Below are 26120 nucleotides of genomic sequence, written 5' to 3'. Positions count from 1 at the left end.
CTGAGCCTTTAGATTTGAATGAGATTCCATCCACGAGAGATGCGTATTATACAAAGCATATAATCAAGACGAAGATGGCACTCGAAGTATGTTACAGACATTCATTGATCAATGGGTCGGATCATTTACTCGCTGGCGTGTGTGAGCGTGCCAGGGTTGTGCGACACGGTATGGCCATGCTGGTCCTTAAAGACGACCTGTCGCATGAATAAGTTAAAAAAGGTGTCCAAGAACAAAATACAAGGACCGCAGGGCGCACCTTTGGTGCATTCTGGACGTCTATTGGGAGGTCGGAGGTATCTTGGGAGTCGGAAGTCACGATCTTCTCGACCTACGTGGGACGCGTGGTGAGTGCCGCAAATAAAGGAACAATGGTAAGATTCATGGATGTACCAAACCCTCTCTCCGCCCTCCTCTGAATTTCGTGCCAACTTTATCGCCTTCGTGGATCGGCTCACCATTCTTGTCTTTCACTTCGTTCTACACGTTAAAGTGTAGTCAGTGATGTTCCCCAGGAATCAAGCGAGCTGGCGCACATACTCTCGTCATAATGTATTCGTCAGTGGTTCAAAGATATAATCCTCCCATTCCTCATGATCTGGCTTTATATCGACGGCCTCATACCGCGAAGTGCCTTGTGGAGCGAGGATAGACGCGTCGCATGACGCCACAAGGTGGTTTGAGTTTAGTTTGGTGAATTGACTTGAGGCAGCGAAGACGTCCAATCAATCCATCGGTGGCGCGCCTTGATCGGAAGTTGACGCTAAGAATAGAAGACTCCTTTAATATTAACGGTTCACTTCCGCTACAACTGTATTCGCGGTAGAGTTACGGCCGTCCGGGTCGAATGTCGTGTCGGACGAACTCATGATTAGACAGGTATACGTCGCACTTGAGTTCGGAGGCACAAGTCAGGGGTAAGGAGGTTCAAAGATTAACTGACCCACAAGCACCTATGTAAGGCAAGCTATAATGGTACTATAACTTTCCATCGAGACCTACTCAAACCTGGACCTTCCAGCCACCCGTCAAACCCATCACGTTCCCGGGGTCATACCGCTGCTTGATACTCTGCAGCCGAGCAAGCTGGTCCCCGAATATATACTCCAGCGGCGTGCTGAAGATCGCGTAGTTGCCATACAACGGCGCATTGCCGACGTTCTGCCCAAATGATACGGCCTGCAAACCGGCATTCACATTCAGGGGCTAGATATTCACCCATCGCTCGAGATATCAGTTCATGACGCACCTTCGCCTTCACGTTATCCGCGCTCTGGGTAATTGCCTCCCAGAAGCGCTCATCGTCCGCCTCGTCCAGCCACGTCCAGCACAGGTTCAGCGGGAGGAGCGGCTGCGCGCGCGAGGGCGGGTAGGCAGATGCGCTCGTGGTCCCGTGCGAGAAGAGCGAGGGAAGGAAGGGCTCGACGTCAAACGAGACGAGGAAGCCCGATGCCCAGGTCAGCTCAGAGCCCCAGTACTTTACCCCGGACAAGCAGGGTGAGCGAAGGTTAACAAGAAAACGGGGGACAGGCAAGCTCACCGTAGTTTCGTTCGCGATGACATTGAGCATGTCGACGGAATAGTCCAGGATTGAGACGGTGTTGAAGACACCCCTTGAGGTCACGGCAAACGTTATCGGATACCTCTCTTACTATGCTCCGCGAACTTACCTGGTATTCGCCGTGGCGTTCGACGGCGTCAGCTTAACCAAGTCGAGGAAGCTCATCGTCCCGACGTCCTTTGTGAAATACGGGATTGCCATGAACTGGTCGAATAATCCATCCGGTGGCGTTGGCGCATCGTAGAACAGGACCTGCGTGACTCCCGCCTGCACAGGATCAAGATCAGCTGCTAGTCGGGCATGGCAAGTACGATCAGACACACGAAGCCGATGGCGGAGTTATACGTGGTGAGAATCTGCGCCTTCGGGTCCGTGTTGTTCTCCGAAAAGTTGGCGACGGCCTGCGCCAGCTGGGGAAAAGTGTTTTCCGTGTAGGTTATCAAGCCGCCCTGTAGGATACATGAGGTGTCGAGGCACTCGAGTAAGGGTTAGCTCAACAGCGTAGAACGAGTTCAACTGACCCAGATTTGCCCTATGGGGTATGTCTTCAACGTAATCTGGGTGACGATGCCCTACATAATGACGCATTAAATACCCACGAGTTAATTCTGCAAACCTGTTGCGAACTCACGAAATTGTTGTATCCACCCTTTCCGTGCTAGGTGATGAGTATACACGCACTATGGGACACTACAGGAACTCCCATCCCACTCACCTTCAGCGCGAACATCAAATCCGGATTCGACCCCTCCGTCACGCCCATAACTGTTCCATTGGGCAGGACCAACTCAAACCCGACCACATTATCGACCGTGAGGCCGTACTGACTCGTCAACCACGAATAGCCTGATTCCCGTTAGGAGCCCGAACGTGTACAGTGTTACTCGTACGGAAAGCTCACCTCCGCCCAAGGTGAACCCCGCGACTCCGATGCCCGAGACACGCCCGCCAACGACAACGACGCCGTGCGGCTGCAGCTCTTGGTAGACGTCGTCCCACACGAGACCCGCGCCGACGTCCGCGGTGGATGCGCCAGCGTTATAGGTCACGCTGCTAAAACGGCTCATGTCAATGTGCACACCTGTGGTGGAGGAGAAGCCTGGATTGGACGCATGTCCGCCGCCCTTAATCTGAGGGACATGTCAGCTTCGATAGTCGATGGTTTCTGAGCATGATTCGGACGTACAGCAAACGAGGTATTTGTTGCGCCGAGGATTTGCAGCTGAGATTGATAGAAGAGAATACGGACAATCAGGGGGAATGAAGTACTTCTAGAGTGGTTAGAACTTACAACTTCACCAACATCCGAGGCGGTCCCGGGCTCCACGGTGCAAGTTGAGGATTGTGAGCTGGATAAAAGCCAGTGATAGTTGTCTTCCAAATAGTTGATCGAGCCTGTTGATGCAACAAGCGAGCGTTCAGGGTTAACATCACGAAGAGTGTGTAAACAAAATGCTTGTACCAGGGTAATACAAGGCTGATGCAGAAGAGAGAGCGTCGCCGATCTGGGAACAAACTGACGAAACGTCCGCCCTCACGTGTATTCCTCCATCAAGGACTACATTGGAGTCTGCCGTTGAGGAGCCCGCCGCCGTCAGCACACTCGCGCAGACGGCCACGGTAGAAAGCAGTGCGAGCTCCAGGTAAGACCGCATATCAACTTCGGGCCAACCATCCTGTCCTACCACTAATCACCAATCTTATAGCGATGGTGTGGCTGAGGCTTGAGAAAACGCGGTGCCGCACCGCGACAGATGAAATGGAGCCGTAAGTTCTGACATTTCAGCCCATCCGCATGGACGGACGAAGAGGTATAGCTTTCGCTTCGTTCTCTCTCGACCTCATGGTCAACATAAAAGAAGAAGAATGCATGTGTTCCGCAGATAGCGTCAGGGGTAGACGTAAATGGGACACGAAGAACCTGTTTATCACCATCCCGACGGCGGCCCCGATAGATCAGCAATACAGTTGGCCCAAACTTGAGAGACCAACAGACGAACCGAGACAGTTGTGAATGCTCTCGAAAATGACAATAGAACTTCAAGAAAGCTCTCAGAGGATCAGTTGCATGTTTACCCTTTGCTTTTGGACCCACGGACGGGGCCCCATCTTCATCATGGTAGATGACCGCTCCGAGGACTGCAATCCAGAATAGACCATGAACATATGGGACTCGCGCGCCTGAGCTAAACCGAGGGAGTTTGACAAAAGGGTATTACTAATGATATTGGCGTGAACGGATCTGCGGAGCCGTCAGAGGAAGAGCGGCAGAAATAGTGAGACGCACAGGTTGGACGGGCATGCTAGCTACATCCCAGGGAACAGAAAAAAGTTTCAACTTACTCGGGGTACTCAGCGAGATGTGACCTTCAAGCCGGAACGCTGCAATTAAGACCACCGTATCTCCAGTGAAGAATGACTTGCACGTACTGTCACGATGCTACACGAAGGGTGTAACGTGCCTCGGGAGAAAGAATATCGCGTCTCCGACGTAGAACATGCCATATACATGTGAAACGCGAATTTGAAAGATGAGAAAGAAGTGAAGGTCTCATCGAACGAGAATATGACAGTCGTGGCATCGACGACGGCGAAACCGACCGGTGACTCCATCAGTTTATAGAACTCTCTGTTACCTTAAAACCATGGCTAGAATGGTGCGAACGAGAAAGCTACTGACGATGCCATAACCTTTCGTAAAGTTGCAACACGTTCTGAGATGGTTGCGATGAATTTCCACGTAATCGACGATAAAGCTTCGCGGCCTCCGAGATGGTTCGTCATACCAGAGGTGGCAAAAGGCGCCTAGACAATCAATAGCCACATATGAAGGTCAAACATAGCATCAAGAGAGAGCTCACGAAGTGGCATGTCATAACGGTATACGTAAGTTACAACAAGCGTGCGCCGAGATGAAATCTCTTCCCTATGCTGGCTGAGAGAACGTGGCTCAAGTCTGCACCCAACTAGACATCAAGATATTTGCCGACAGTCTCTCATCGTCGATCTGGGGGAATGAATAAGTAACATCTGCAAGGGATACAGTACATTGCATAGGCGTCGCCATTGATCCTGTCCTGGTCTTAGACTAGGCCCCATACCCGTCTAATGCCCGGAAACCCTACCTCAGCTAAATATAGTCAGCTAATGTTAGGCGGCAAGATGCACTTCTTATACTCGGTGTTTAATCGTCCTTCTTTGGAATCCCACTAACACTCCCGCTACTAAGATGGGCCCTAGAAGGGGGCGGCGGGGGACTCCTCGGGAACCCACTCGCCTCGGGATTAGGCGTTGGCGGGAAATGTGCGAACCCTACGCTCCCAGGCGCAGGCGACTGCGGCAGGTAAGGTGAGCTCGGGAAGCCCGATGCTCCAGTCGCGGGAGTTCCCAACCGAGGTGACGGTGCAGGCCCAAACGCGCTGTTCGGGCCGAACCCAAGGCCAAAGCTCGACCCCGGCGGATTCAAAGTCGACGATGGCGGAGCGTAGGGCGAGGCGGGGTAGGGCGAGGCAGGCGTCGTCGCGAAGGCCCCTGACATCGGCGTGCCGGCGTAGCTCGAGTATGGTGATCCGCCTTCCACGACCCAGCTGTTGCCTTGGCGCACGACTTTCCCGAGGGATGTATTACGTGCGCGCAGCTCTCCTCCGCCCCATTTGGCGCGCAGCCCGCGTTGGGCGCCGGTAGCCTCTGCAGCGACGATGCCGGGCGTCTTGTCCGCGCCTGTGACAGCATCCACTGCGTGAGTACCGAGTCGGATCGCGTACCCTGAGCAGACAAAGATGCCTCCGATGACACCCACACATCTACAGCGTGCGAGTCAGCAGGATGCGGAAGAGGCTCGAGGACTGGGCGTACCTGATCAAGAGTTGTAAGAATGAGGTTGTCCGCTGGTAGATGGTGATTTGCATCGGGTCGAGGTCAAACTTGAAGAAGATGCCGGGAGTGCCCCGGTCAGGTTCCATCACCCGCGTATAGTGCGTGACGCTATACTGGTGGGTGCGGAGCGGCTTGGAACGTGGGGCAACGTAGGTAGACGGGACGACGTGTAAGAAGTATTGGTATGCAGTGAAAGCTGCGAATGGATTTAAGATCGAGAACATATCAGAGGCAGATGACATGGCCGTACGTTCTTGCGCAATCTCGAACGAGTAGTCCAAGGGCTGGCTAATATCTGGAATAAAAGGGCCGAAGGAGAACTCGGTGATAACGTGCGACAGGTTCATATCTTCAGCGCGTGTCAGAGACCGAAGTATCGTCAGGCAGTCTTCACCTACATTTGTGGTCGACATGACGAGCACTCGCGTACCCATGTCCCAACGTCGTAATATGGAGGTTCGCTAGCACTGTGTGTGAGTCTCCTAGCGATTCCATGGCACAGGTCACGAACCTGTCACTTTCTTGACTTGAATTGAACCGTAGATCCTGCAAGCACCCCCGCCACGCTGATAATTGTACGTCGGCCGGAACTCAGACTTGTTCCGGCGGAACAGGGTTGCAAAAAGACCGCGAGACCGGCGTGACTGAGCGACCACTTGCGTCGCAGAAAGCTGCTCCTGCTGCGTCCTGGACTGTGGTCAGGTTCTGAAACTTCCTTCCAGTACCCGCACACACCTTAGAATAGTTGCTTGGCCGATATCAAAATGAGTCTGTTCAATCGGTATCAGAGCGAAGTTAAGTGAATGAGAACAGGCGACGTACGCCGTCCCGCTTGAATCCTTCGCTCAGATGCAGTCGGTCGCCCAGCGCGTCCCTCAGGTCCACGCTCAGGTCTAGATCATAAGTCTCAAGCACCATCCACGAAGAAGCGGCTACTCACATGCACAGGGCATATTGACGATCATATCCACATTCACATTCATGAAACTGCCCTTGTCCTGGTCCACACTAAACTCATAGTCCGGCCAACCCCATATAAACTCCCCAATATCATTCAACACGAGCACAAACGCCAACAACGCCACAAAGAGCGTCAGGAACCCTCTTGACTCCGTGCGCTCCTTGTACGTCGACGGGAGCTTGGGGAACGCATCGAACGTCTTCAGCGGGGTCGGCGCCATGGAGTCCAGTTTGTCCAGGATCGACTCGTTTTCCGCCGCCATCGCGAGTGACCAAAGCCTTAGACCACCAGAGTAATTAGACAGTGAAAGATGCCAGATGCCAGCTCAATGGCATACACATGGGTTTCCGTAAAGATCAGCACCGTGACCGCGTCCCCGCATCGACGACGTGGCCGCCGGCCGCGGGGGAATTAGGGTCACGTGACTCGCGCGTTTGATCGCCCTTCGGAATCGAAAATGTCCGACAGGGGACGAGGAGAGCCGTTTTCCGCTAACGGGAGACCAAGATAAAATGAATGTCATCAGCCGGAGGATGAGTATGACCAACATCGGCTACTTACCATATTGTGCATGCATGACCTTCAACAAAATGTTGAGGCTCGGAAGGTTAGTCTAGGAATCAGGTGTAGCAGTGTATGCTGGGAAAGCAGAGAATGTCAGCTGGATTTGTACCTCTTTTATACTTACTGAGCCACAGGACGCTTGGTGATGAGGGCCCATGCGGCGAGTATAGCATTGGCCAGCATGGCCAAAGCGTGCTCTGCAGCTGACTCGCATAGTAAGGCGGGGGCCAATGCGCTATAATTGTCTGAGACATTCAACGATTGGGTCAGATAAGGCCATGGTAGATGATAGGCTGCTCGATACTCACCTTTCGCTCGCTCCACGTCGAGTGTTAAGGAAACAATTGGATCAGACTTGGCGTCTGGCATGCAGGGATCCAACTAGGTCACCTCAGACGGAGAGGCGGCGGAATCACTTCCTTATTACTTAATCCTCCTGGGCATCCGCCATCTGACGAGTGAGCTGCGTAATCTCGAAGGTATCATCGGAAAGATGACTTCCTTCCAGCAGGGTTATAACACGCATATAGGACCCTTACAGAGACATCAGTGTCATCGATTAGCTTTTCCCTCCGCGTGAAAAAAAATATGTTTCAGCCGCGTTGGACTTACGTTGGACTTAGTCCGGGAAGTGTTCCAGGAGCAGTATGCCTAGATATATTGATCTATACCGACCGCAGGACGGCCATAGCGGCAACAAAAAAGGTGGCAATAGTCGCAATATAACAGCTGAGTATATGCGTCCTAGATGATCGGGGGACCGACGAATACCGTAGTCACTTACCACTTTCGTATCAGATCTATGAAAGATAGTATGGAACGTCTATCCTTCCTGCATTCGACCACGATGATTTCTATGTTGCAGTAGCGGCAATGGGGGTAGTAAAATTCCATAAACCAATGAATGTTTCCAGGAGTACGGCATATACCGCATTTATCGTCTCGGCAGTAAGACAGACTCCGACCATTCATTCGACGAAGTGTAGGCCATCCTACTCTGTACTAAAGCTCAAAATCGCCGCACGTTGCCAATCTTAGCTCATGTTAGACCGTATTCACAAATAATGTCAAACTTACGTTCGATTACCGCTGAGCAGTAGTATGCATACAACTATATAAGCGCCTTGAAGGCAAATCAGAACGTAGGACGTGGTGGTAGAAGGCAAAGCGCGTCGCGTGCGACCAGTAGCGATGATTAAACCTAATTAACCGCGTTGAGGTCACGTGCCTCAGCCATCCTTCATCTCGACATACCATTTATGCCTTTTGTTTTATTTCCCAGCCTTCCCTTTATCTGCTCAGGCGGCCTGGACACTTTGTGGAAAGTATCGTGACAATACAACGATGTCGGGGAACGAGGTCGCGCACGATCCTCTGCCTGTTCCATCTACAAGCCGTCAGCTTCGTCCGTACAGGTCGCGCGCGACGTCGCGCACGACGTCCAGGTCTACTAACTCCTCTCGGGCCTCATCGGTGGCACAATCAGTCTCCGCAAACAACGATGGGCCTAGTGAAGCTGGGCCGTCCAACTTGGCCAGTTCGTCGTACACTGCTACGGCGGACAATGGGCACGGCAGCGGCGCGCCATCTCTGCCTATGGGCGAAGATACTATGATGGCGGGGCTAACGAACCTTATGGGGCCCTCGTCGGGAGATGTCTCTCAAGCTGAGTCTAGTTCTCGACCGAGGGGATTGAAGAGGAACGAGCCGGTACTCACCGGGCCTTCGAGCCCTGGTCGGGCGAGGAAGCGAAGGAGGGTCAGCTCTGAAGGCATCGGCGTAGACACCGCTCGTGACCTCCCGCCGACGCGCGGGATCACTCCCGAAATCATTGACTTGTCCGAGGGAGACCCGGATGAAGACGTTCTGCGTATGATCAGTGAATCGGAGTCTACAGCTGGACCGGCGCTGAGCTCCTCCCTCTTCCCCGGTCCTTCATCCTCACGCGTCCCGCTCCCCTACGCTCGTGCGGAGGAACCCATCGACGTCGACTCCTTCTCTGCGGAGCCCACACCTCCCGCCCCCGCCTCCTCCTCCTCCTCCTCGAAATCTAAACTTCCTGCCCCTACCTTACCAGTCGCACCACCCTTATCCACCGCACCCGATCCCCCACCCACCATCGAGCCCCTCTCAGCCTTCAACTGCCCGATCTGCTTCTGCCCGCCGACGCACGCGACGCTCACACCATGCGGGCACGTGTGCTGCGGCGAGTGCCTCTTCACGGCGGTCAAGACCGCGCTCGCGCGCACGGGCGGGGTGATGATGAATGACGCCAGGTCAGATTTTACGCATACTCTCCCTCATTCCCTCTTTTCTCCAGTATCCCTCGGTTACGAGGTCGATATGCGCTGCTGAACGTTTGCATAACAGGTGTCCAGTGTGCCGCGCAAGCTTGCCGGGGTGGGACGGGAAGGGCGGGGGCGTTATCGGGTTGAAGCCGAGGACTGTCCTGAGTTTGTAGTTCTGTATGGACGTCATTCGATGTGCTACGTCTACGGACGGCTGTAATTCTACACCAAATTCTAGGATGGAAAGCTCACCGGCACCTTGTAATCGCGTTTAATACGGGGCCAGATCTCACCGCCCGCGCGACACTTCACGGCTCAGCTATAATTCCTGCTGGTGCATCCTATCATCTGGGTAGGTTGTAAATAACACTGTCGTGGCCGAAGTCAAAGTCGTATCACGTTCTGACTCTATGCAACAACCCGGCCTTTGAAATGTTGATGGCTGGCTGGCGGTCGACCGCCAGGCACCACAAGTGTATTGTACATTGACTGGGGCATTTAGGGGTGATGGGGTACGTATACGGCCGATTCGGAGGTATTCGTGTCGATGAGTGAATGATGACCCGGCAATGCAATGAGTGAATGACTTGTGTTGCTTACGCTGTCTCTCTTTCTAGAGCACCGAATGATGGGGGAAATGTCTACGCTCTATGACCTACTTGCCTGCGTCGCGATGTAAATCGATACTCAGCGAAGTCGACGGGCCCGTTCAGATTCAGAAGTTCCTGCGGAGTGAGATGGACATCCCACTCTTCTTCTCGTCGGTGACCCCGCAGTGAATCAGGCATAATTACTTTCTTCATCACCATATAGGCTGGGTTCGGTGCACCACAGGAGACCTGACGAGAATGCTCACCGATTCGCACTGTGCACCCCGCAACCGCCGCACGCCCTATACCTCTAAGGAATGCTTCCGTTTCTTCCAAGGCATTTGGCAACTACCATCAGTAAGTCGACCTGTCAGTCTCACATTCCGCGTATAGTATTAATATAGTCCTGCCTATGTCCGCATGTCGGATGCTATTAATGATTGATACCTGGTCAATATTCTTTCAGCTCGCTAGCGTATCAAGGTGGATGCTGCTAGTCTGACGCTGCATCTGCTTCGCACTCAGGTGCAGCCCGCGATCTTACAACGTCTTCTTCCACCATTATATCCTTGACATGAAACCGTCCATTGTAGCATGTCAGGCGAAGCGCTGTGGATGTTGTAAGCCGAGACTGTTCTTCGAGACCAGTACGACTAGGGCCGCGGAGCCCTCTGCATTGCCTTTCTAGACCGACGAGCGGTCCAGGCTACTTTTAAAATTGTTCGAGCCAAGACTTCGCAGTGATCTTCATTAGGACCCCCGTTAATATGGATAGGAGTTGTCCCAGCCAGACCAAAATGAGCAGCACGCAGCGGAAGGCCGTGAAAATCCCGGACATTTGGGGCCAGATTTTCGGCGCCGCCGGAGGCAAAGTCCGGACATTTTCTGGAGGCTGGTGAAGGGGCCGGTGGCCCTGGCGGACATCGAGGGGCCCGACCATGTTGCCCTCCCGGCCCTGACCACTGCATTCCTCTCCACTGCGGGGAGTTGGGGGGGGGGGCGGGGGAGGGACCGCGTTGCTTCAACTTTCGGGCTCCAACGGGCGGCGTTGGCCGAGGTCATTTTCCGGACAAAAGTGCTGAAATTCTGGAGCCTGGGGGGAAAGTTGAACAATATGGACCCATTTCTTCAGACATCAAAATCTACGATCCGGAAACCCCCTCTGGCAGTATCATCGGGGGTCCTTCTTCTTTTCGGCCCCGCGGCGTTATCGTGCGCACGGCACCTTCAAAATCGACAACTAGGTACTCCTTTGAAACCTTCTAACGAGTCGTCAGCGCGACTATCCACTGATATACGTCGATATCTAGAGTCCCGTACACATGTCAAGCTACAAGATGGTAACAGACCTCCGAAGCACACTCGGTAGACTCTGTGCCTGGCAACTACTTTCCAGCCACACAGGCAGATTCCGTCTGTCAGATCCTGTCAGGCACCTTGAAGCTTTGAAGGCTTGAGTCGTAGGCATTGTGGCTGTGCCTGGGACACCCGATCGACGGGCCCTGTTTTGCTGTCTGGACGAAATTAGGCATCCTGGGGATTATTTCGAGGTATTCTCCTATGGCGGAACACTTTCCACACGATCCTCATTGGCCAGGACTAGAGCGGGAGCCCGAAATAATCCATTCAAGGAAATACGAGATTCGGGGTCGGTCCCAATCCGCGTTTTCGGGGGTCTAGCATCGGTTTGTTTCCATATACGTTGCTTCCGCCCTGTCAAACATATATCACTTCAATTGATCGTATAGAGTCGCTGAACGGCGGTGGCTGGCTATCGGCCCTGGCTACATCCAGCCTCTGTTACCACCGTATTGAATGTATTGTACATATACGAGGCTCGACGAGCGGTGGCAAAGAGCTCTGGTTAAGCTTCACCTGCATTGACGCCTGAGCCCCTTTGCTTCCGCTTGCATCCGACAAAAATGGCGGTTATGGACCTTGTGTACGTTGGACAGGCGTGCGGTCTTCCGGGTACAATTATACTGACGCGATTATACTCAGGTTGGGCCCTACCTTGATAGGTGACCTGGACCGAATTATCTTTCTGTCAGCCGCTCACCACTCGTCTATTCTATTTAGGTGTCCTCTTCAACGTGCTGCTGTTTGGATGCATGGTCACGCAATGCTACATTTATTTTATCACCTTCAAAACGTACGCACGGTTTTCTTTCCATATCCCTTCACCAATCTGATGGGCTCGCAACGGCAGGGATAACCCGCGGATACGAGTGCTTGTTCGTATCTCGTTCTCCTGTAGAATACCGTGCATGTTGCTGACGCGACTTCGTCCGGCTTTAGGTATGGTTCCTCCTATTCATGGACACGCTCAATTCAGCATTCGAGTGTGTGGTGGTATACGGCTACACAATTACCAACTTCGGTCGGTTCCTCTCAGGCTTTCCTCAGAGGGGGTGGTCCTGACGTATCCCTGCACCAGGCGATTTCGTAGCAGCGTCGAATGGGAACTGGCGAGCGGGCACAGGCCCCGTGCTTATTGTGCGAATATTACTCGACGATACTGAAAAATATCAGGGCTGACACGAATCATGCGTCTCAGGGCATTATCGCTGGGACAGTGCAGGGCTTCTTCGCGTGGAGGGTCTACCGCCTAACGCACATGCGCTGGTTCTTCGGGTTCATCTGCTGCCTCATCTTTCTTCAATTCCGTACGTCCTATGTCATCCCTTTCTGCCTGCCCTCCCATTGAATAATATCATTTAGTTGGGGCTACAGGAACGGGGATTGCGGGCAGCATTATCACCCCATTCGTCGAGTGGAACAGGTGGCAGGTCAAAGTCCCGATCGTGGTCTGGCTGGTCCTCGCGGCGACCGTCGACTGTCTTATCACTGGCACGCTTACATTCTACCTGGTAAGCCTGACTCACCATCCAATCCCTCTTTCCACAAGCAAATCTGACCGGGACGCCTTCATGCAGAGACGCAACCGCACTGGTTTCGTGGCGACTGACCATATCATCACGCGGCTCATCAAGAGTACGTTGCTGTGACGTTCTTCTAAACTGTTTGATGTGCTAAACGGGTTATCCATCCTCTCATCAGTTACGGTGCAGACTGGTATGTTGACAGCGGTTTGGGCGGTCATGGACCTCATCCTCTATCTCTCCGTAGTACGTCCTCTCTTGCCTCCCTCGGTGCATTGCTTACATCGCATCATCCCAGCCCTCGCCGGTTCACCTTATCTTCAATCTGCCCCTCCCGAAGCTGTACAGCAACTCACTGCTGTCGACGCTCAACGCGCGCATGAGCACCAGCGGCGAGTCGAGCCGCTCTGGCCACGTGATCAACACGGACACCGCGTGGAAAGATCGCCATGAGACGAACGCGGTGGTCAGCGGGATACATGTCACCACCGTCGCTACGGTATGTATAGTTAGACGGGCCCGTCTCTTCCTCGTCTCACGAAGTCGTCCAGATTCACCACGACGAGTTCGAGATGACGGATACCAAAAGGGCTGAAGATCCTGCGACGGAGGACGACAACATTAGTTTGTTTCTATCCCAGTCTCCTCCCAGTCTCTTATTGACGCCCATGCCTAGGCTCCGGCGCAGATGTGGACATCGAAGCCAACAAGCGGAAGCACGGCGAATATGCGCTCTCGTGGAGGTGAAATCGGGTCACTCCCAACGCCATTTGTATACCATCCTATCACATTGACGTTTTTAACCTTGGGGACATGGACATTGTCATCACTCGTCAGCGGAGTACCTTGCACGTTCATTGATCGCGACTGTTTATGTTCAATCCAGGAATCAGAGGTAGTTTGTACTACTAGTGTAGGGTGTAGGCGTCATGTCACGAAATAAAGATTGCTACAGAAGAAATGGGCGGTTTGTGTATGCACATATTCTTCGTTGCCTGATTGTGGCAATTCTGTGGCCGTCGGCATCTACCGGGCCGTCCCGGCACCGATACCGATGAACGTCTGCCACAACTTAGTGACAACTACTCGCGCCAACGTCGGTCGCTTCCTTGTTATACAGAACCATTGTCCTTGGGCATTTTTATAAGGGACGTCTCCGAGCGGGCCACATTTGTCTCTTGCGAACAGTCAACGTTACTATGGCGAAACGAAAGGCCTCGGAAATTGACGCGAGTGAACCAGCCTTCGCGTCGCCGGAGGGGCTGGAGAACTATCCAGCCAGGAAAGCGTACAGGCTTCTGGAGCCTGGCCCTGTCGTACTTGTCTCAACGTTGGACACGGTCGGCGAAAACATCAAGCCCAACTTGATGACCATGGGATTTCACATGGTCATCCAGCACGAAGATCCCCCTCTGATAGGTGTCATCATCGGCCCTTGGGATCACAGCTACGCGGCACTGAAGAAGAACAAAGAGTGTGTGGTAGCCATCCCGACCGTCGAGCTGGCGGAGAAAGTCGTGGACATTGGGAACTGCTCTGGGGACGAGTCTGAGCTGGATAAGTTCGCGCGGTTCGGGCTGACGCCGGTGAAGGCGGGCAAGGTCGGCGCGCCGCTCGTGAAAGAGTGCATGGCAAATCTGGAGTGTGTAGTGGAAGACACAAAGCTTGTGAGCAAGTATAATATGTGGGTGTTGAAAGTGGTGAGAGGCTGGATTAATCCCGATGCGAAGGAAGGGAAGACTATGCATCATCGGGGAGACGGGACGTTTACGCTCGATGGAGAGGTCATTAATCTGCAGGAGAGAATGACGAAGTGGAAGGAATATCAAGACTAATGGAGATCATTCGTGAGACGAAGGTGAGCACCACGCCCGTTGATTTCGCTGGGTCGTGAACCAATAATTATCTTTCCAGGTCAAGATCCCATGCCAGTGCCTGACCTGCCGGACCCTCGATGTAATGTCCGATTCGAACGTGGAGTATTCTGCTGGTACATTCTAGAGATTTTCTCGTGATGGCTTGCAGCAATCATTGCTCCCGTATGGTACGATTTCAGCCCTAGGAACTCCAATCAAAGGTTCTTTTCTGCTCCAGTGCTGGTTGACTTTGTAACCATAGTGACCACGCCGTCCAGATGTCACTTCGAGGTCTTCCATCTCGTCAACCAAGTTGTGGCAGGTAAGGTGAGTCTCGTTCGATTCATAGGTGTACCGCTGTCGGCTGTTCGCTGGTAATCATGCACTCACTTCCAGCGGTGATATTTCCGGACGTTCGGCAGAACATTTCTTAGCGGACGGTCCAGACCACAACCCTGGCGTTCCGAAATACTGTATGTGGTGCAAGACTCTAGCCTCTCGCTTGGATCACATATGTTTTATGCTTCCGAAAGCTCACCCCAAGCCCTTTCACGAGATTCAGTCCCGTACCTTACGGCCGCCCCTGTACGATCTCTAAATAACACCGTTTTTCCCTCCGATGCTGGTCCATCTCGTAAGGATTGCCACAGTCCGAACCCCAGCGACACTTGATCACAACTCTTGTGCAAGTTCAAATCAACTATTCTTGACACGCAGTCCTCTTCTCTCGGTTCCGAATACAATTAAGCATCCGCTCAGCAGCTGAGACGCCGGAACGTGATTCCTCAAGTTAAAGGTTAATCTACTGCTTAATTGACAGCTAGTCTTCTTATGATTAATGGGTTTCATGTTTAGCGGGTACCAACGGCAACAATATGAATATGCTGTTGGGTAGTGTGGACATTAGTGCAGCTTATATTCCGTTGAAATTGGTACAAAGATGGAGCGGCAGGCTCTGGGATAACCGTCATTTGACGCAGGCTTCGAGCGCAGGAAGCTCCTTTATAGACTATTCTTACCCTCGGTGGCCCCCAGGATGTCTGATCATCCTCTGTGCTGATCTCCTTTATTGGAGAGTCCATATGTGTGGCAATATCGACGGAATCACTATATCCCCGGGGGCTCATACTCGACCCAGTCATCGCTCTCTCACATATTTTGTCAGCCCGTCCCTGACCAGGTGGATGCCCAGGGGTTGTCTGCTCTCCATCCAGTCGCCATTGTCACGCCGGTTCGATATTACATGGCCTCCCTGATCTTAGTCTTACACTTCATTTCATCCTCTCACGTTTTCTGCTGATCACCTCCTGAGAGGTGATTTCGCTGGTCTAGGTCCCTCAGCTGAGCCGGGATGCCTCTCTCGGGGCTCCTCCGAATGTGACTTTCTTCGAATCACTAGCTGAATGCAATATCACATAAAAGCCAGGCTCGAAATCCGCATAGATCGTCAACTCACCGAGGCCTCGAAGCTAAGCCAGACCGCCGCGCCGACAAGCCCAATCCACCACCATGTCATTCACTCGCATCCTGAGCATTCTGGGTCTCATCGCGGCCATAGTCGCCAGCCCTACCAGCAGCCCCGGCAGCAGTCTTGAGCGCCGCGCCCCCTCTGCTCCGCTGCTCGTGGGCTGCTACCTCGGCGGCCCCACGGCGTGCGACTGCCCCGCCGATGCCACGGGCATCCCTGGCATCCTGGTCAACGTCTTCCCCGGGTATCAGTGCGCGTACCCCAACGGCGCGTGCTCGTGGAGTGATATCGTGAGTTTATCCCTTCGTTTCCTGTTGTCTTTGTCAAGGCTGATGGTTGTGTGTGCGCTGTTCTGGTAGACCGGCGCGCTGCAGAACACCGCCCAAGAGAATTGCCCGGCCTATGCACCGTGCCCAGCTACGGGGTGCGCATGCCCCTTGGACCGCACGGGCGCGCAGGGCGTTTTGATTAACAGGTTCAGCGGATATCAGTGCGCGTACCTCAACGCTGGGGTGTGCACGTATGACGCGGTAGGATTCAGGGCTCGTTTGTGTGCATCTGGAAGTTAGACTGATAGCGTGCTTGCGTCTGCGTTACAGTACGGAAACGTCCAATATGCTGACCTGACGAGCGGCACGGCCACTTGTCCTACTGCCGTGGCATGCAATGCATCTGTGTAATCTGACATTCGAGGACACGATAGCGGTCAGCGGTCTCTCTGGGACACTTTTGGAATACTTAGGGGATACAAAGTGTTCATAGGACCAAGGAAACACTGTTCCATATGCCCGTGGCATGTTGGCCTCTTTTCTTGGCCACTTGACTTCAAAGGTTTGTAGTCCGCGCTTTGAAGCAAGCTATGATGTAGTTGCATTGCGAGTTTTGGATTAAGTGCATTCCAACTACGTCAGAGCCATACTCTGCCCCGAGGGCAGTACTTAGGCTGCTGTTCTACAAGCCCGACGTGAGGCACGAACGACTTGGGCTTATGTCGAGCCAAGCTACTTAAGAGCAAACGAGAGATGCCACGCGAGCGCCGCCCTTTCCCTTTCGAGCTCAGCGCGCGCAACGTTTTTCGTCATAGGGACACAATGCGTTCACCTGCTCCTCCGACCGCTTTACTGATGGATCGCCTGTCTATGCCGAGACTTGGGAAGTATTCGGCGCTGCGCGGCACGCCAGGTCCGATTCCTCGTAAGGTAAACGAGTGGCAAGGGTTCTACAAGTAGGTAAATAGTCTTTCTAGCCTCCCGGGCGCTGCGCGGCATCAAGAATACTCCTAGTTATTATATGTTGATCTCAGTGATACTAAATCATATAAGTTTGTAACTCTCAAACATAACTGTGTGTGGCTAGAACCTTCAATCATCCTATACTCGGTGTCAAGTACAGTTATTTCAATACACAATACACTATTTACTTCAGTACTACACTCGGGTAGCATTACTATCGAGTCAGTGCACATGCATACTGTAGCTGAGATGCACGTCATCAGGCTGAGGCCTCAATGCTGCCAGTACTATGCCTCGTATGTAACTTACCAATCTTGTGCCGTAGGCAGCAGGGTACTTGCCATCGGCGCAATTCCACACACAGCCGGGGATGCCTGACAGTGCCATTGGCCCGAGATCTTGAAAGGATCGTGCCGTGCAGAGACCACACTACATATCTGGAATTAGTCCCTATTCACAAACGGTAATTATTGACATGAGAGGTAATAGCTCCTATTTGCTGATGGTGGTAAGATTTGGATCAGTGGACCTTCCATTTAAGGAGGGTGCTCCCGTTACAGTTAAGGTAATTTGGGCTATAAGGGGTATACCCCCTGTTCAACGCTGGCAATTTTCGATCACCAGAGTGCCCTATACAACGACTGAACAGTAAACCGATTCTAGGGGAATCGGAATGTGAGGCGGCACGTTCTGTTCAGCATGAAATCTGCCGGCGCTGGAATGCACGGTGCGCGATCTGATGGTCACCCACCCTCCCGACGACACATCTGTTCTTTCTGTGGCTCCATAGACCACTTTGCCTTCTCCTACTGATGACGACGCCCAGACAACCACTGATCCTGTCCTGGCCACATGCTCTGACTGCAAGTCTAGCTTTCCTCACGATCTCGTGAACTTTTCTTGCTGCTCAACAACCAAGAATCAAGAATAGAATCTGCTCTCCCTATGGTGCTGCTGCCTTTGATACTCTCTTGGTAGAACACAGCCTCTCTGATCAACATGCCAACCTATCCAACAAGCTTCACCAAGGATTTCCTATGGGTGACTTTGATACTCTGCTGCAACACTCAGTTATCTTCCCGAACCACCCCACCTGTTCCAACCATGAAGAGTTCATCGCTGAATACCTAGACGAGGAGGAAGCCGCGGGTCATATGAGTCTGCCCATTTACATAACCCTTTTGGTGAAGTGGAGAAGGAGGCCGGCGCTCACATCTCTCTCACCGGTTGCCCAAAACTTTGCCCCGTCCAGGTCCTACACTGTCATCTATCCGTGGACAAGCGGGTTCCCGGGATCTGTGCCGCGGTGCACATTCTAGACGGCAAATGGTTCTTGGCTGCCAATGGTCAAGTCTTGGTTCCTGCGGTGCTGCCAGGAAATCTGGTGTCTGCTGAATATCTCCCATGTATCAGGTCACAGCTTTCAGATTGGTGGCACCGGTGTCCCACTGGAGACAGTTGCAGTACAGGGGCATCAGAGGTCTCTGCTGTTTCTGCTGTACTGGTGGAGCTGGAGCAATTGCTTCCACTCACGATCTCCAAGTCCTATGAAACAAATTGCATTTCTCAAATTTGCATTGAGTTTGAACAGTATTGTATATGTAACCATATCCCTGACCGCCATCCCTTACCTGTCCTGGACTCATAGCTCACTGGACTCTCATTGCTGTGCCTTGCTCAGCTGTCTGTATCATTGTTGTGGGTCCTTAGCCTCATGTATTCCAGTTTCCATGTCTGCTCAGCCATTCTGCTTGTTGTGGTTGGTCTCCGTGTCTGTATGTACAGATTGTTGCTAATTCCCCAGTACAGTCTGGACAGTCCAACTCAGCACTTCAAACTCATCTGTTATGCTGTAGCTACACCTCTGGATACTTTTCATGCCTTAGGCTCCTGTCCACACATCTGTACCTGTCATGCTGTCACACTATGTCATGTCCTTGTGACACCTCCGAGCAATACCTCTGGTTTGGGGGACCTGTCTTCAGCTCAGCCAAAATCTGGCTTTTGTGAGCTATTGCTCTGTACTTGGTGTAGCACGGATTTCATTGCGGCCCAAAGATGTCATGCTCTGGCTTCCCCATTGCACTCAGAGCCTCGGTCCCGCTGCTTGCCACATCCCGGTGCCACACTTCAGCCACCGCGGGCTTTGCCGCCGATGCCACACCAGCCTCAGCCGACCCGAGCCTCCCCCCAAACCCTGGAAATTGGACTCAGCATTGCACTCGCTGATTCCGTCTTTCCCTTGCTTCTCATATATGAGCAGCTCCTTAGCTTGGCACCAAAAAAGGAAAAATCTGCACAAAATCTGCATATATTGATACAGTCAGATGTCGAGTTATCATTGCTATGTTTAGTACTATACAGCATGAGCAATTGGCATCAGTGACCATATGAAATCAGAAAAAATGTGTAAAAATAGTGAAGATTACCAGAGATATTCCTGTGACTGGGTGTGGTAATGGAGATACTACAGTCGACTCACCCTTAACCCATACCTGCAATAACCCATAACCTCTAATAACCCATCCATTTTTGTGTCCACCAACTTGGTTCCTAATTAATAATCACAACAACCCATAACTCGCTGATACCCCATAACCCATACCTTTCTGAAGGGTCCATAACCCATCAATAATCCTATTTTTAGCCTGATCAGAGCCATATGGACCACCATTTATTACTTTTACATCATCTACTATCGAGATGTCTCATATTCTGACCCAAAGTCCATACAAATATGGCAGTACGCATCTGTACATAGCATAATATGGCATCACGGACCGCCCGGCATATGTCGTGCTCCCTGCCACATGTCACAGTCTGTCACACCTGGTAACCCATACCTTTCTGGGTCCACGGACCGCTATGGGTTATGGGAGAGTCGACTGTATTCATAGTACTGAATGCTATATATGAAGGTGGCCCATTAAGTAGGGTGGCCCGGATCGTGAAGTCTACTGCGGTGGGATGCATGCTATTGCACCTGTCTGCCACAACTTCCAAGTGTTTGAGATTGTACTTATGCCGCTATTCTTGCTGAGACTGCAGAGCCAATCCAACCTCGACTTCTCACGGGGTAGCCTACCTTTTGTGATATGCTGTGCAATGTGCGACAGCTTTCAGAAAAGTGAAAGCACTCTGGGCCTTTCGCAATCGAGCCTAGACCGCGACGTCTCTCACGGGAATAGGACTGATAGGCGAACGCAACGAGAGACGACCTTACCCATCATCTGTATCGTCATGCACGTCGGTGCAGACACTGAAGACGGCTTCGAACAGCGGGTGACGGGCGAGCCGCGGAAACGGAGTATTCGAGGTACGTTGTCCGTACGTAGTGCGCGCCCGGAGTCTCACGCATTTCAGCCTGCGATCTCTGCCGAAAGGCGAAGATTCGTTGTAATCGATCCTCCGAGGACGAGCCATGTCAGGCCTGCCAAGCAGCAGAGGTCGGTGAGTGGTATCGGACGATCCACATGCTATATCAATCTGACCTCCTTTTAGGATGCGTCTTCTCAGGTAAGTCGACGCGATATCCTTTCATGGCCGTCTGCGACGTCCATACTGTACCGGCAAGGACCTACCTTCAAACGAGGTCCGCCGAAAGGCTACATACAAGCCCTTGAGCAGAGGTGGTACAGGTCGGAATCAATCCTCGCGGTGTTGATTGCTGCGTCCAGCAATCCCTACGTTCAAGAACTCTCCCGTCTGTTGCAGCAAGATGACCTAGCCCGCGAAGTCATGGAAAGTGTCGCCACCGGCCCTTTGGTGAGTGCACATGTGAAAGGCCGTCTACTACCTTTCATCGCTGATTTTACCTAGGGAGTCGCGGGGCGCGCCTCGCTCTCGTCGACTGCAACGATGGAGGAAGTGCTCGCATACGTCGCTGATGATTCCACTGTCAGTGACAGCAGACGACCCCAGAAGCAGTCGCGAGCTTCGAGAGAAAGGGTGTCAAGCAACAGTACGCCGAAATCTCGTTCTCAGTGCCAGCCACTTACGACGACGATGCATCCATCTTTACCTTCTAGCTACTGCGATGACGTTCCAGGAACTGGGGCAGTGGCAAGATCGTCTCACAGCATGCCTCGTTTCCCCGCAATCCCAAAGCACCTTACCGTCAGTGCAATACCAGCCGCCAGCGAACGCAGAGTACGACGCCCTTGACACCACTCAATTATATTCAATGGATTCATCCGGTGCGTCATAATACATATTGCTGACGTGATCCATGAGCTCAACAGACCAAATCTAGAGGACAAAAGCGCAAGTCCTGATGATTCGGGAGTAGACGAAGCTATAGACGGCTTGAATCACCTCTCGGTGGACGAGAACCAAGAGGTCTGTCCGTTCCAGTCGCTTCTCAAATGCGCGCTTTAAGTAACGGCTATACCCACCAGCTTCGGTATCACGGCAGCGCAAGCGGGTATCACCTGCTAGGCGCGGAAGAACGCTTTGATGGCCGGAACGAGGGCGGGATATGGTAGGTGTCCGCGTGATCAGGGGACTCCCATTCTGACTGAGCGACACAGGAAATTCCCCATGGCGCGCGTGTGGCCGCTGGCCATGGAGTCGCGACTGGCGTATGCGGATGAAGACGACGTGGACGTGCAGATGCCTCCTCCCGAGCAACAGGAGGCACTCGTCAACGTCTATTTCACGTACATCCACCCCTTCATCCCGTTGATACACAAGCAGCAGTTCCTGGAGAGCTTCAGAGCTAGGTATGCCATTTTTCGCGCGAGCCGCTCACGCTAATGCTAATAGCTATCATAGGTTGGAAGGGTAATCAGAATATCAACTCTCCCATTTCCAGCAATTCTTACTAGATGTGTTGTCATCCAGCCGCCAACAGCCGAGCGGGACGCAGGGGCTGTCGAAAGGGTTGCTCCTCGGCATCTTCGCGATTGCGGAAAGGTACCGGGCGGCGACGATGCCGCCGCCGCCCGAGGGAGTCATGTCAGAGGCCGGATGCGACTTTGCGTATTCCGCCCAGGAAGTCATCAGTGCGTAGAGGCTGTTTGTCTATGCAACCCTTTTTTGCTTCCAGCGAATAGAGTGACTAACTAGGAATGTCCGTGCGACAGTGAAAACCGTCCACCACAGCCATCCGGTCACGTGCCAGGCGCTGTTGCTGCTGGGGGTGAGGGAGTTCGCGATAGGCAAGCCCGACCAGTGTAATCTGGTACGGGGGAGTGGGCCTGACAACTTTGACCCATTACCTAGGATCGACTGAGCAAGCGTGGTTATACGCAGGTACATGTCCCTTCTCCCTCGTCGCGTGGAGCGCACTGCTGATGAGCGGGACAGGAATGGCCATTCGTATGGTGTGTGGGAATGTACATGACTCCACAGCTTTAGCAGCGACCGACCATTCCTGGTGCCTAGGCGTATGATCTAGGGCTCAACCGCGATCCGGAACACTGGTTGTACAGAGGACGGGAGGTGTTTACCGTGAACGATAAGCAAACGAGGAGAGCAATATGGTGGGCGTGCTGTTCGGTAGATCGGTGAGCGCTATTGCTGTTGAGTGACTACTTGTGGTAACTGCGGAGCCCGCTCGGATAGGCGCATGAGTGCTTTTTTAGGTACAGAAAAGATTTGCTGTCAAGGCAATGGGTCGTGTTAACCGTCAACAGGACGACCGATATCGATCCAGGACAAGGACTATAATGTCAAACTGCCTGATCCTGAGGCTGTAGGTTCTATCTAACTCGCTTCAGAAATGCATGGACACCGAGTGCCTTGTCCAGATCTACGATGGCCTGTGGCAGCCTGTGCACGAAGACCCAGCTGCATCCGCCTTCTCACCCGTGTCAGGCCATTTCGCTCAGTGCTATCATTACAGCGCTTCGCTTTGTACGTAACATCCAGGAATACTCAGCTTTGCTGGCTCACAATATTCCAGCTATTATCATGGGCCAGATTATAAATACCATGTACCCTGTTAAGCGGACCCACCTGGATGCGCAAGCGCCGTCTCAAGCGTGGCAGGCGATGTCGGCGTGGCTGCATCAGTGGTACGGTTCTCTGCCTAAAGAGATGCAATATCTTTCCGTGGCTCAGCTAGCCGACGCTCCGCCGCATATAATGTTACTACACGTGGAGTATTGGTATGCCACTTTGCTCCTGCACCGTAGCCTGTAAGATGTCACGATTTACCTGTCACTGGGAGATGTCAGTTAACGTGTGTTTCCTCGTGTAGACTCCCGAGCGTGATACGGTAAGCGACATTGCACGTCTGCTTGTCTTGTCGACGAATTCTTTCAGCCCCGAGTCTCTTCAAGGCGAAGGACACATTATTCGCTTGGAACGATGCCATGCGGCCGCTATGAAGATAAGCGATATAGGTCTGTTTGTGCTGCACAGCTGAATGCAATCAGCAACTCACTTGGTGCAGTTGGTGGCTACCATGACAGAGCCGGCTTGGATTATAGCCCGCCCTTCTTGAGCTCTTACGTGCTGAATGCTGGGTGAGCATAATTACCCCTCTATACCGGATAGTTTGCTGTAACTGGTACGCGGGTAGCATTACCCATGTCATCACTCGTGCGTGAATATAATTCCTTTCAGTCAGTGACCACTGGCCTGACCCGATTCATCATCATATAGTCAGTGTCGGCGTAATGCACGAGGCTGCGTCGCAGGGCCTCTTGCGGGCGATCAAAGCACTAGAAGCAATGAAGGTTTGCGTGTGCAACGCCATCCCGTCGCCCATCATTGAAACTGTTCTAGGTATGCTGGTCCGGCGCCGGGCTGGCCTGTGACCTGCTGAAGGGCGTCAAGCTCCGACTGCAGACAGGCGGGCATGCTCCCATCACCCCAGCGTCCACACCCGCAGCGAGTACTTGGACAACATCTGTCACGGCATCTAGCATGACTAGCATGCCTGAACCAGTAACCGGACGGAGCGGAGTGTCTTGGGATATGTGGCCTGACCCATACGAGATGACGCGTTTCGCAGACCCGTTCAGTGCGTTTACAATGGCTCAGATGCTCGGATTGGACGTGTCACAGTCGGGCATGGACACGGACGGTATGGGTCAGCGCTCGGATTATGGAAGCGCTACTCAGGATATTGCGGTGATGTCGGGTTCTGGTTACGCACACGAGCCTGTCGCTGGACCGAGTGGGACGACAGTACAGTGGTTCGGTGAGGCGGGAAACGAGGGTTCGGCGGCTGCCGCTGGTCACCGTACGCCCACTTGCACAGAGAGTTCGGAGGGGTAACAGTGGGAACCCCACGGCTTGAATCCTCAGTGCCTTGGGATCTAGGGATGTATGTTTTTGCATATCTTTGGTCTATGTCTTCTTTCGAATAGTTTCATGTATACTATCAGAGCTATACACGTACGCTCCATTTCCACTCCCTGCTTGTACTCAATAAGGGGGCTGGCATTCGCCCCGAGTCTATGATTATATACTCAAGAAATCCGGTTCCTCGTCGATCAGAAGCTGGAGAAACTTGACGAAGGAAGAAGAAGGGAACCCGACGACGTTATTGTAATCACCGTCGATCTTCTTGATCAACAGCGAACCAAGTCCCTGGAAGAATATACAGAGTTAAAGGATTGGATATATCCACGGCATGCGAATACGCGAACCTGGATGGCGAACCCACCGGCGCGGTCGCGGCCTTCTCCGTTGGAGGCATACGCCTGAAGAACGGACTTCTCGTTATCCGCGAAGTGGACTAACGTGCGTTCGTCCAAAGACCTAGAAATCACGTTCAGAAAATGGTGAAAACGACATGAATTGAACTCTTACTTGATCTCGTACCCTGGTGCAGACAGAATAGGGTATACTAGGCGCTACTCAGCTCCGACGGCTTGCACCAATAACGAGAGTACCTACCTAAGCTGACACCTGTGACCACTTCGCACATGCCCCCATTTAAGTCGAGCAGCATGCGCAGGTTGTCCGCCTCTGACTCGGGCTTCTCGAGAATTTCCTGTCGGGGCTGGGCGTATGTGAATTCGGAGGTGGGACCGGGGATGTGGGTGAGAACTACGGTGTCAGCTGTGCATATCGAACATGATTATCAGGATCATGCTTCAACCAAGGATGATGGTGGTGACGATGGAGAGACAGACCTCCGATTACGAGATCTGGCGGGTCGTCAGGATTTTCTTGCTGGGATAGCAGCAACGGTCAGCGACCGACTGCGCGTCAGGACTACACAGGGGTGAAAATGTGGACTACGCGATCTACAGCAGGAGACACTCCAGAGGCTTAAAGGCTACCTCCTACGATGGCCCGCGCTGAATCACACAGAACGAACGTGGACTTGATTCGCATAACCATCAGAGTATACAGGAGCAGGAGCTTCCTGTAACCTCCAAGATATCATGTTCTTCCTTGTACAAGGGTACTCACCACAAGCCGTTCGTACACCTCCACGGCCTTGTGCGTTGCCGTTGCCACGGGGTACTCGTGCACATCCTCGAACGAACTTTGCGGCAGATTTTCCTGGAATGTCGATGGAACTATCTCAGGTGCGATACCCTAAGACACATAACTCGTTCAATGATAACTCGCGATTGAAGCATGAGTGTACGTACTCACGAGAGTCTGCAGAATCTCTTTACGCCGAGGGCTATTGGAAGCTAATATGACACGTTTGTCGGCCAATTTAGAAAGAGCAGGGATTTTCAAAGCATGCGGCAGGATAGCATTATGTTTGCTCGACATTTCAATATCGCGATTATCGTCGCAGAAACCTTGCAGTAGTTGGCATTCAGGACGGTATCACTACTATGATGGTCATCAATGCGGATGTCACAGATCACATGATCGGTGTCACGCGATTCATCTGCTGCACGCGTCTATTCCGCGACTACGCGTT

General features: G+C 52.7%; 10 protein-coding genes across 10 annotated transcripts; 5 read left to right on the top strand and 5 right to left on the bottom strand.

Moving 5' to 3' along the window:
• Positions 1-41: 41 nt before the first annotated feature.
• Positions 42-692, bottom strand: GLOTRDRAFT_116658 (uncharacterized protein). Its single transcript, XM_007869105.1, has 4 exons — positions 541-692; positions 394-480; positions 260-331; positions 42-197 (listed from the first exon to the last, which is right to left on the bottom strand). The coding sequence occupies exons 1-4, from the start codon at positions 547-549 to the stop codon at positions 126-128; spliced, it is 240 nt and encodes a 79-aa protein (XP_007867296.1). The 5' UTR covers positions 550-692; the 3' UTR covers positions 42-125.
• A 310-nt stretch (positions 693-1002) lies between these two features.
• GLOTRDRAFT_130320 (FAD-binding domain-containing protein) lies at positions 1003-3216 on the bottom strand (the record flags this gene model as incomplete). Its single annotated transcript, XM_007869104.1, has 12 exons — positions 1003-1179; positions 1250-1477; positions 1541-1613; positions 1671-1828; positions 1885-2010; positions 2083-2133; positions 2193-2219; positions 2277-2407; positions 2463-2691; positions 2748-2783; positions 2853-2956; positions 3024-3216. 12 exons carry the CDS (start codon positions 3214-3216, stop codon positions 1003-1005), a joined length of 1533 nt encoding a protein of 510 aa, XP_007867295.1.
• A 1303-nt stretch (positions 3217-4519) lies between these two features.
• On the bottom strand, positions 4520-6776 carry GLOTRDRAFT_62363 (DUF1692-domain-containing protein). The gene is made up of 8 exons (XM_007869103.1): positions 6378-6776; positions 6260-6330; positions 6173-6207; positions 5949-6124; positions 5836-5898; positions 5688-5786; positions 5417-5633; positions 4520-5364 (listed from the first exon to the last, which is right to left on the bottom strand). The coding sequence occupies exons 1-8, from the start codon at positions 6658-6660 to the stop codon at positions 4746-4748; spliced, it is 1563 nt and encodes a 520-aa protein (XP_007867294.1). The 5' UTR covers positions 6661-6776; the 3' UTR covers positions 4520-4745.
• A 242-nt stretch (positions 6777-7018) lies between these two features.
• GLOTRDRAFT_130318 (uncharacterized protein) lies at positions 7019-7331 on the bottom strand (the record flags this gene model as incomplete). The annotated part of the gene is made up of 3 exons (XM_007869102.1): positions 7019-7037; positions 7087-7207; positions 7271-7331. The coding sequence occupies 3 exons, from the start codon at positions 7329-7331 to the stop codon at positions 7019-7021; spliced, it is 201 nt and encodes a 66-aa protein (XP_007867293.1).
• Positions 7332-8306: 975 nt separating this feature from the next.
• GLOTRDRAFT_94341 (uncharacterized protein) lies at positions 8307-10029 on the top strand (the record flags this gene model as incomplete). Its single annotated transcript, XM_007869101.1, has 5 exons — positions 8307-9238; positions 9333-9415; positions 9489-9602; positions 9753-9762; positions 9942-10029. 5 exons carry the CDS (start codon positions 8307-8309, stop codon positions 10027-10029), a joined length of 1227 nt encoding a protein of 408 aa, XP_007867292.1.
• A 1679-nt stretch (positions 10030-11708) lies between these two features.
• Positions 11709-13677, top strand: GLOTRDRAFT_77777 (uncharacterized protein). The gene is made up of 13 exons (XM_007869100.1): positions 11709-11782; positions 11842-11861; positions 11920-11992; positions 12050-12074; positions 12139-12220; positions 12278-12336; positions 12398-12506; positions 12562-12710; positions 12777-12834; positions 12901-12968; positions 13021-13221; positions 13274-13346; positions 13399-13677. Exons 1-13 carry the CDS (start codon positions 11763-11765, stop codon positions 13467-13469), a joined length of 1008 nt encoding a protein of 335 aa, XP_007867291.1. The 5' UTR covers positions 11709-11762; the 3' UTR covers positions 13470-13677.
• A 244-nt stretch (positions 13678-13921) lies between these two features.
• On the top strand, positions 13922-14733 carry GLOTRDRAFT_77776 (uncharacterized protein; the record flags this gene model as incomplete). Its single annotated transcript, XM_007869099.1, has 2 exons — positions 13922-14580; positions 14637-14733. The coding sequence occupies one exon, from the start codon at positions 13922-13924 to the stop codon at positions 14555-14557; it is 636 nt and encodes a 211-aa protein (XP_007867290.1). The 3' UTR covers positions 14558-14580; positions 14637-14733.
• Positions 14734-16207: 1474 nt separating this feature from the next.
• On the top strand, positions 16208-16582 carry GLOTRDRAFT_24256 (uncharacterized protein; the record flags this gene model as incomplete). Its single annotated transcript, XM_007868984.1, has 2 exons — positions 16208-16336; positions 16406-16582. Coding segments are annotated over 2 exons (306 nt in total), but the record flags the coding sequence as incomplete, so codon positions are not given.
• A 3801-nt stretch (positions 16583-20383) lies between these two features.
• Positions 20384-24505, top strand: GLOTRDRAFT_94337 (uncharacterized protein; the record flags this gene model as incomplete). The annotated part of the gene is made up of 23 exons (XM_007869475.1): positions 20384-20594; positions 20642-20728; positions 20780-20794; positions 20853-21043; positions 21187-21239; positions 21327-21474; positions 21512-21616; positions 21676-21758; positions 21808-21999; positions 22121-22281; positions 22363-22452; positions 22532-22602; positions 22664-22785; positions 22844-22863; positions 22915-22973; positions 22999-23134; positions 23184-23418; positions 23481-23498; positions 23546-23625; positions 23676-23748; positions 23805-23824; positions 23888-23961; positions 24011-24505. The coding sequence occupies 23 exons, from the start codon at positions 20384-20386 to the stop codon at positions 24503-24505; spliced, it is 2739 nt and encodes a 912-aa protein (XP_007867666.1).
• GLOTRDRAFT_77773 (Maf/Ham1) lies at positions 24475-25966 on the bottom strand (the record flags this gene model as incomplete). The annotated part of the gene is made up of 7 exons (XM_007869098.1): positions 24475-24820; positions 24880-24991; positions 25043-25079; positions 25130-25294; positions 25369-25408; positions 25652-25780; positions 25841-25966. 7 exons carry the CDS (start codon positions 25964-25966, stop codon positions 24692-24694), a joined length of 738 nt encoding a protein of 245 aa, XP_007867289.1. The 3' UTR covers positions 24475-24691.
• Between the last annotated feature and the right edge of the window lie 154 nt (positions 25967-26120).

Source organism: Gloeophyllum trabeum, assembly GCF_000344685.1.
Source record: "Gloeophyllum trabeum ATCC 11539 unplaced genomic scaffold GLOTRscaffold_00009, whole genome shotgun sequence".
Classification (NCBI taxonomy): domain Eukaryota; kingdom Fungi; phylum Basidiomycota; class Agaricomycetes; order Gloeophyllales; family Gloeophyllaceae; genus Gloeophyllum; species Gloeophyllum trabeum.
Note: the sequence above shows the minus strand (reverse complement) of the source record. Positions and strands in the feature narration are given on the sequence as shown.